The sequence below is a fragment of the Falco rusticolus genome, chromosome 6, assembly GCF_015220075.1.
Source record: "Falco rusticolus isolate bFalRus1 chromosome 6, bFalRus1.pri, whole genome shotgun sequence".
NCBI classification, from domain to species: Eukaryota; Metazoa; Chordata; class Aves; order Falconiformes; family Falconidae; genus Falco; species Falco rusticolus.
Window position 1 is genome coordinate 59,444,331 of NC_051192.1, and position 9,601 is coordinate 59,453,931.

Consider the following 9,601-nt stretch of genomic DNA (forward strand, 5'->3'; position numbering starts at 1 on the left):
CCAAAGTACTGGTAGTACAGAATATAGAAGCAAACAGTACAGTATATGGGAGCATTTCTGAACCGTAAGGAGCCATATTCTACCTCCATTGTGATCAGTTAGACCTTCATAATGGAATTCAGAAGGACCAGGCCAAGACTCCTACACAGAAAAATGAGGCTTTCAGACGGTGTTGTGTTGAATATCCAAACAAATCTGAGTATTTGACACCTTTATTAGACTTTTAATTGCTTGGATACCACAACAATACAAGACAGAACTGGGTTGTCTCAAGAAGAGAAAGAAGTTAATTGCTGTCTTCAACTACCTAAAGGGATGTTACAGAGAAGGTGGAGCCAGCCTCCAACCTGGGAGGTTAAAGGCAAAAAGACAGGACACAATGGGCAGGGGTTGCGGCAGGGAAAATTCCAAATAGACAGTAGGAAAATTTCTGTCAGTCATGACAGTCCAAAAATGAAATGTGTTTTTCGAAGAGGCTGTGAAATCTCCATCCTCTAAGACATTCAAACCTTTGCTGTGTATGACCCTGAGCAACCTGATCTGACCTAGAATTTGGCCCTGCCCTGAGTGGAGGATTTGGACCAGATGTTCTCCAGGAGTGGGAAGGCAAGTGAATCTGTTAAATTTAGCATGTTCAATCCTTAGTACATTCCTAGACTGTAAGAGTGACAGATCATTCTGTGATTAATTTTTGTTCAGAATATGGTTTACATGTGCTAGAAAAGTATTTGGCCAGTATACAGCTGTAACTTGGGTTGTTGGGTTTTTTTTTTGTTAAACCGAGTCTAACTGTAAACTCACGTTATAAGAAGCCCTTCTTGGAAGTCAGCAGGCACAGGTTATAGATAATACAATGGATGTTTGAAGAACTTTCCTTCTTCAAGAAGACTCATGCGACTTGTGTCTTGTTTGAAAACAGTACCACAGCTGTACAACAAAAATTGCTAACGAAAGGGGGTTTGAAAATTGTCATTAACTAGTAAAATTAAATGTACCCTTACGTTTGTCCACATCAACTGTCTCTGCTTAGGTTTTGTCTTTTACTGTTTTCTCACTGTACTGGGAAAGTGGAAGAAGCATCATGAAGCCTGTATCAAGGGAATGCAGACACAGATTCTATTCATGGAACGATTGTGGTCCTCAAGTCCCAGTTTAGAGGATAGTAAGTCTATTCAGACCAGTTCTTCAAATGGCATAAACTTGTGTAGGCCCAGCTGAATCTAAATCGTGTTACACCAATTTGTGCCTGTTGAGGATCTGTATTTACAGCACCAAAATTAAATGTCAGTTAAGTACAACTCCCGATGTTCTTGGTACAGAAGCTGGCTGCGGCCCCAGAATGCACAGGTTATGAATACACCAACAAGCTGCTGCAGGGGATGGACACATGGCACATCCATTACTGTGGCAATTTTGCCCCCATACCACTCTTACTCTCCATTACTTCATGGTAAATTTGTGATGTTCTGTTATCTCCATCACCAAGCAAGCTATGTCCTTTGTGGCTAAAGTAAGGGCAGATGTCCCACACTAGCTCCTTGCAAGCTGATCCTTAAAACTACTTGCTTACTGGCCATGCCTTATTTGCAGGTTCAATGTGGAGAGACATGTCAGAAATACCTGTACAGACTAGAAAATAAACAATTTCTTGCTCTCAAGGAGTTTACCAAAATGACCGAACATATTTCACAGACTTACACATCTTGCTCCTGTCACACCAAATACAATCAGAACTCTTTAGACAACTACCAGCCACGCTTCATTCAACACACACTTCATAGCTCTCTATCTTCCCTGGGATTTTTCATTTTACTAACAGCACAAGTAGTGACAAACAGGATCTTCAGCTACAAACAAGAACATTAATTCTTCTATGCAATGAGGGACCGCTTTAAGAATAAGCCTTTTGTAATGCAAATAAGAACAGCAGTCAAGTAAGATTTTGTTTACTACAAGTATTTCATTTTCTATGCTGTAGGAAGCGTACCTCCATCATTTACTTCTCCACCTGTCTACCACACCAAGGCCAGTCCCTTAGCAGAAGCATACGAGTGTGTTTGAACCCTCAGAGTTCTCTGCATACAGTAGATATTCCAGGTCGTCACAAGACATAGGAGTCTTTACATTAACAGTGGTACATTCAGTCCCCTGGGATGATCCTGACATCACAAGAGATCTGAAGTATGATAAAAATAGTGAAATTGCTCTTACTACAATTGCTTTTTAACCAGAAATGGAAATGCCCTGCCTAGCTGACTTTTCATAGGGTCACCTATAGTTTGAGAGTTCAAGTGCCCAGGATAAGGGACCCTGGTTTTGTATTTCATGAACATTGCAAAGTTAAAAGATTTTATTTAAAAGAACTGCATTTAAAAGGAAAATAGTAAATGGCACATCATGTAATTGCTATTTATTTTCATAAACATGAGGTATTTCAAAGTGCTATAAGACGCAGCACTAAATGTACATCGTTGGAAGTAATTAAACACAGAACTTTGCAGTTACCCAGTTCTATGCACCAAACATTAACAAATACATTAACTGGAAGAAACAGGCTAGGAAAAGGCATATATAGTAAATTTCATTACAAAAGTTTCTTAGTTCAAAAAAGTGATAAAGTAATATCTACTCAAAACTTTCACAACTCATTTTCATACGAAAATATAAGTATCAAATTTAGTTATGTATCAGCATCATACTAAAGTATACAGGCAATGTAAGAATTAGTACAGTACATAACAGAGATTAACAATATATTTGTATACAAAAACATGCTCCTCAAACATTGAGGTATTACAGTACTTAGGTATGAACTTCCAGTCTAATACTGGTAGCAAAAGCCACCTCTCATAACCCAAGACATGTACAAAAGGCAAGTGTGTAGATGGTATTTACAGAAAATTCCCACAGGGGTACAAAATGCCAACCCCTAAAGTAACATCCGTTAGAACATAAGCACCATAAAACTTAGGAATGAACATTTTAAAACTCAACTAGATGTCATCAGCAGCTCCAAATGCTCACAACAATTAAAAAAAAAAAAAAATCCCCACCATCTACAGTTCTTAAGAAGAAAAACAAAGGCAGTCCATCGTTGTTTGGTGGTCTTGCAATAAACTCCTTGCAAGAACATCCATTTGCTCCGTACCCGGATAATAGAGTTTGTCGATTACTTCAGGGACTGGATTGAAAGTAAAACCAACATTCTTAACGTCAAAAAACACAATTTTTTTTTAAAGAATCAAAAATGTGCAAAGTGGCAATGACTGTCCTGGTCAGCCAAAAAAAACCAAAACAAAAAAAAGTTTAGCAAGTCCGCTTGTATTCTATTTTCTTTAGCAACTGCTGTTGTCTGGCTTGCAATTTTTCCTTTTCTAGCAATAACTTCTGCTCCTCTGCCTGAAGGGAATGAACATATTCAGTGGCTTTTTTCAAGATCACAACTTTTGCAGCTTTCTCATTTTTAACCAGTTCTGGAACATGGTCCCTTAACGTGAGGAAACTTGACCGTAGATCATTACGCCGTTGACGCTCCAGGATATTATGGTTGCGTCGACGTTCACTGTCCTCTGAATCAGAGTTTCGAGGACTTGAACTTTTAGACTTTGGTTGGATCGTGGGTTTTACTGGACGGGGCACCTCGGTTTTTAACTTCTTCTGCGGTGGAGCTTCTTCACTCTCCATGTATGGAGAAGGAGCTGCATAATTATGCTGCTGGTGAATTGGTGCGCAACGCTTTAAAATCAGTTCATTCTGCTGCGTCCTGACTGATGGAAAAGTGGTATTTTTAGGACGCACTGTAATAGTAAGGGTGGTAACAGCCTTGTTGGAGGAGGAGCGCCTTTTCTCCACTGTCACAACATCTATTTCTTCTTCTTCATCCTCTTCCTCCTCATCTTCATCATCTTTTGGTAATATAAGAAGGAAAACAAAAGAGACGTTACTCTCACAGAAAATACTCCAAACAAACAGCAACCCAGATGTATGTATTGACAAAGAATGTACAGCAAAAGCAGCAATGACGTAACTGATGGTAAGAACAGGGTGTGCCCACCATCTGCAGTCAGATGTAGATCTCGAAAAGTATGTAACATACATGAAATGACTGAAGAACAGTGATTTCTGTAAGTTTAGTAAGTGTAATGAGTTTTGGGGTTTTTTTAAAAACACTTTTAATCTTCAGTCAAAGTGGGGCTACCACCCACATAATCGGCAGCGGCAGAAAATCAGGTTTTAGGCAGAATGTATGTATTTTGAATGGACTCGCCGAGCTGCGGTACAAAAGGCATGCACAGTGCCACAACACAGCCCCTGCTTGGTAGAAAAACAGCCGGAAAACGAAACAATCGCTGGGTTTGTTCTGAGGCAGAAGGTGAAGCTGCTCCAGCCGGGGACCCTTTAAGCCGACGCTTGGTGCACTGCCAAGAAGACAGCTGTTGGAAGTGCTTCCTCACCCAAAGCTGTCAAACCAGACATTAAAGGGACAGCAGTCTTTGAAACCCGGGACGGATCACCAAGTTTATGGCGATGGTCAGACGGACCAGCGCATCTACACACGTGAAACCACGTCCCGGCCCAAGCGGACTCCGCTGCCGGCACAGACCACAGTGTTTCTGGGCATTTTAGGTTCTGGCAGTGCAAGCCCAGGGGCGGCTCTAAGGGGTCGCTACCCTGCTGCAGCCCTCCCAGGTCACGCCTAAGGGGGGCACACGCTCCATCCCCGCCGAACCTGGTCCCCCGGGTGCCAGTGGCAGGCCGCGCTGCTCTGCCCACCAGCCCCCCCAACAGCACGGCCGCTGGGACGGGGCACTCCAGCGACAGGGCGCAGGAGGCACGGAAGCCCCGGGGGGGGGCGGGGGGCAGCACCAGGGGGCCCCACGGGCCGGGGCTGCTGCCCCCTCCCCGTCCCCGGGGCTCCTGCCCTGCCGCTCTCCCGGCCTGCTGCTGCCGTCGCCGCTGCTGCCCCCGTGGGGCCCCGGCCGCGGGGCCCCGCCGCTGCCGCCGCGCCTGCTGCCGCCTGCCGGCGGGCCCGCGCCCCGCCCCGCCCGCCCCTGCACGTCGGTGCCGCCGACGGGGACCGAATCGGGGCGCAGCCGCCCCCGCCTGGCCTCCCGGCAGCCCGCGGAGGCGTCGCCGCCCGCAGGCCGCACCGCCAGCCCCCCTCCCCTTACTCGCACCCCGGAGACGGCCGGCGAGCGCTTACCCGAGTCGCTGAGGGTGTCGTCCCCGGAGCTGCTGCTGGCCCGGCTGTCCCCGGCGGGGCGCGGCGGGCGGCCGCCCCGCTGTGCCCAGCCGCCCGCCGCCGCCGCGGTGCGGCCCGCCGCGGCCTCCCGCTTGTTGACGGGGAAGGGGAAGACCACAGCCGGGTCCACGCACTCGGGCACGGCGCCGCCCAGCTCCGGGCGGCCGCTGGCGGCGGCGGGGCCGCTGGCGGCGGCGGCCCCCGGGGGCGGCGGCGGGGCGGCGGCGGGCGGCTTGCCCTGCAGCTTCTCGCTGACCGCCCGCTCCAGCTTCTCGCGGGCGGAGAAGCCGCTCCACATGCAGTCCTGGATGATGATGGAGTTGAGGTTGTTGGTTACGCCGAGGCCCGTCTCGAAGAAGTCCCCTCCGTCCGAGCCCCCCCACAGGTCGGCCTCGGGGGGCAGCAGGAGCAGCTCGGACGCCCAGTCCAGGGGGTCGGCGGGGCGGCAGCCCCCCAGGGCCGCCCCTCCCCACGGCACCGAGGCCCCCCCCGGGGGGTGCTCCTGAAGCCCGGCCCGGCTGGGAGACAGTGGAGGGGTGGGCAGCAGCTCAAACTTTTTCCAGATGTCCTCCCCGGGGGGAGCGGAGTCCGGCCCGCACAAATAAAAATCATCTTCGTCCGGGTAGAAACAGGGCTGCAAAGAGTCGAACTCGAGGTCTGGGTTTTTACTGACCATTCCTGGCATTGCGGGTCTCTTCTTGTTGATCCTTGGGGGAAGGCAATGGTCTTACAGACAGGTTTTATGGGTATTTCCACCAAGGGGAAGAGACCTGCAACTAAACCAAAAAAAAAAAAAAAAAAAAAAAAACCCAAACCAAACCACAATTAAAACACGAAGAAACAAACAGACACGAATGCGACTCCCTTCCTCTTAATAGAAGGAAAAAAATATACAAATCTCATCAGCAATATCAAGAACGAGGGAGCCTTTTGAAAGTTGAGGAAAAAGGGATCTCACTCACACACCTTTCCTCCCGACTCAAAGACACTCAAAGCAAAGCGATCAGGTAGTGCTCCCACATGCAAAGCTTTCCGCCTTCCCCGGCGCTCCGTAAGGACACAAAACCAGGCGGCAAGGTACAGCAAGGATGCAAAGCACCTCTGTGCTTCTGCACATAGCCCTCGCCTGCTCTTCCCAAACTGCTGCAAACGCTCAAAACAGCAGAGTAACTGTAGACAGATGCTTTAATACCGTAATCTCTCCAGAAAGCCCTCTTAATATGCCAGCAAAAGTAAAGGAAGTTTACTCCTTTTGTCATCTGCGGAGCAGTGCAAAGGGGAGAGAGAAGGATGCAAAACAGGGGGCGGAGGGGCTCTTTGCAACTTCGCAAATCGCCAGTTCATTCACTCAAAGCGAGCCAGAGAAATCCGCACAAAACACAAGGCGGGGGGGGGAGGGGAAATCCAGCAGCAACACAAATTATCAACCTTATGTAATAATCTCACGCACAAAAATGCATTAAAACCACCCCGGCGCCACCAACAAAGCCTCCTGAATTGCCAAGAAGGTACGGGAAGTTTTCCCCCTCCCCCTTTCCCAGTTTAAGACAAGAGCAACGGAGAGGTTGCAAGGACGACAACTTTGCCCATTTTGCCACTTCATGCAATAAAACCTCCTGCAAACACACCAGCTTTCCAGCCCTTTCACCTCCGGAAAATGCACGCTGCTGCCCTTACCTCGGCCGGACCCCCCACTCACTAGCCACGACCAGTCAACCACAGCCCCATTCCTCTTCCGAGACCTCAGTTGCATCAGACATTAAAAAAAAACAAAACAAAACACAAAAAAACCTAAGTCCAAAAAAGACAATCAGCATCTCCCTTCAGCTCGGTTAAGGTAACGCGAAAGGAAACCGTTCTGCTGGGTTCACAACAGCTGACGCTGAAACGGAGACCAAAAGGGGAATAAAAAAAAATCCATTAAAAGCCTTATGATGAAATGCAAAGAAACGAGCCCGGCTCAGCTGCGGACTCCCCCTGCCCCGCCCCCTGATCACTTCCAGTATTGTACATTTTTCTACTCGTGAAATACATTAAACCGTTTAAAATGCAAAGCAGTAAAGAGGCACCTACAAAACACAGGCGATCTCAAAGCGACAGCTCCGAAACAAAACAAAAATATCCTCCAGGATTTTCTTCTGCTCAATGAAAAACCCATTCACGCACTGCAATGCCCCTGCGCTTCCTTTCCCTTCCCATCCTCCCTAGTTTAGCAACTCAAATGCGATGTGGAATTGTATTTATTTGATTGGGGTTTTGTCCTGCAGCCCAGACCCTGCAGTTTCCTCTTCTTACCTCCTCGGTGATGGTGGTGGGTGTTGCAAGGGGGAGGAGTGGCGGGGGGAAAGGGGGGGAAAAAAAAAAAAGGCAAAAAAAAAAAAAAAAAAAAAAAAAAGCAAGCAGATGATCTTGTATGTTGCACTTTACTGAGCGCCAGCCCGCCCGGCCCCCGCGGCTGGCCCAAGCCTCCGCATTCACCCTTTGCTTGCAGACAGATGACTGTCACTGGTTGGCTTTGAAGCTGCTGGATATTATTAACCCCCCCGCCAAAAGGCATTAAAAAAAAAAAAGGAAAGAAAAGAAAAAAAGCTGACACACCCGAGGAGTGGAGCATTAAAAAAAAAAAATTAAAAAAAAAAAAAAGAGAGAGAAAAGCTAGAGGAGCCTAACCCCACCTCCCTGATTTCCATACAAGCAGGGAGGTGCCTGGCATTTGGCGCCAAAAGCACCATTCGCTCTTTATTCTCCGCAAGCAGAATGAGGTCCCGCTCCCGGTGCAAAAGGGCTAGGGGCGGGCTGGGGAGGGCGCCCGGCTGCTGCGGGGGCTGCCCCCCGTTCCACACCGCCCCGCGGCCGCTGTCCCTTTGTGTCACCCCCTCCCCGCGCCACCCCGGCCCCCCAGCTCGAGGGAAACGTCGCCACCCGCGGCCGCGACCTCCCGCGGCAACAACCCGGGGCAATTAAAAAAGCAAAAAGAGGGATAAAGGAAGTGGCTGGACGAGGGAGTCGCTGCGACTCTGGGCTTTGTAAATCAGAAGTAATAATCCTGCGGTGGCCGCCGCCACTTAGGCGAGCGGGGCTTGCACGCCGACGCCGCGCCGCCCCGGGCGGGCTGCCGGCCGGGCCCGCGCTCCCCCGCGCGCACCTCTCCGCCGCGGCGCGGCCCGGCCCGGCCCCGCGGAACTGGCCATGGACACTCGGCGGGAGCCTCCGCGCCCGCCGTTCCGCTGCCGACGGCGACACCTTGCGGAGGGCCGACAGGAGCGGCGGCGCGGCGCTCGCCCGGCGCCCCCACGCAATCCCCCCAGCGGCGGGGCACCCACCGCTCTCTCGCCTCCTTTCCCCGCGGACGCGGGGGCCGCGGCGGGGCCGGCCGCGGGACGGGACGCGACAGGACGGGAGCGCGGCGCTCACCTCGGCGGTGCGCGGCGGCGGGTACGATCCCGATCCCGATTCCGATCCGGCCGCCGCTCGGGGCGGCGCCTTCGCTCTCATAGGCTGCAGGTTGAGGCGGGGACTTGGGCGTCGCTCGCAGGAAGGCTGGTGGCGGCGGACGGCCGCTTTGTGTGCGGCGGCGGGGCTGCCGGGGCGCCGCGGGCGGGGCGCCGCCTCCCTGACCCGCCTCGCCCGACGCTGGGGGCGAGCCCGCGGTCTTCCAAACCGGCGGCCCCGAGAGGCATGACAGGGAGAGCAGCGTCGGCTGAGGCGGGGGAGGCTTCTCCTGAGAGCGGGAATAAAGCCCGAGGCGGCCCGTGTGGCCTTTCACCCCGTCCCCTCCCGGGAGCTCCGGGCCGGCCGTGCGGGAAGGTCCTGCCTCCCCCGTGTGGCGATACCGCCTTGCCTCCATGTCACACCTCGGTGGGCAGAACTTGGGGGCTCCACTAACCTTCCAGTGGCCCCCTCGCCTCCATGTCATGCCTCAGTGGCCAAAACCTGGGGGTCCACTAACCTTTCAGTGTCCAGAGGCGGCCTCGAAAACAGGCTGGGGTGCCCGTTGTGCTCCCGGAGCCGGCCGGTGTCCGGTGCAGCAGCGAGGCCGGCCGGGCTCCCTGGGCAGGCCTGCCTGCGGCACCGGGCAGCTGCGGGTGGCGTGATGGCGGCAGCCTGCCCCTGCTGCCTGGGGGGGCCGGGCAGGTTGGGTTGGCTGACCCGGGGTGACAGCTGCTTTGAAATGGCCCCCGCCGAGGCAGTGAGCTTCTGCTAGACTCTTCACTCCCCCAGCTCACTCCTGCCGGCCTTTCCCCTCGGCACCGGTGTGGCTGGTTGCCGTTTTGCTGAGGAGCCTTTGGCTGGCCCTGGCTGAGAGCACAGATGACACCTGGAAGGCACATCTTCTGTACTAGAGCTTCTGAGTGAGTG

At 52.1% G+C, this 9,601-nt stretch overlaps 1 protein-coding gene across 5 annotated transcripts; it reads right to left on the reverse strand.

The window, feature by feature from the left end:
* Positions 1–2,384: 2,384 nt before the first annotated feature.
* Positions 2,385–8,725, reverse strand: MYCN (MYCN proto-oncogene, bHLH transcription factor). 5 transcript variants are annotated; one of them, XM_037392881.1, is made up of 3 exons: positions 8,657–8,725; positions 5,204–6,018; positions 2,385–3,905 (listed from the first exon to the last, which is right to left on the reverse strand). In XM_037392881.1, exons 2-3 carry the CDS (start codon positions 5,925–5,927, stop codon positions 3,307–3,309), a joined length of 1,323 nt encoding a protein of 440 aa, XP_037248778.1. In that variant the 5' UTR covers positions 5,928–6,018; positions 8,657–8,725; the 3' UTR covers positions 2,385–3,306. The 5 variants fall into 5 exon arrangements, with proteins under 5 accessions (XP_037248778.1, XP_037248780.1, XP_037248779.1 ...); XM_037392883.1 differs by lacking the exon at positions 8,657–8,725 and adding an exon at positions 8,566–8,651; XM_037392882.1 differs by lacking the exon at positions 8,657–8,725 and adding an exon at positions 7,316–8,517.
* Positions 8,726–9,601: the final 876 nt, after the last annotated feature.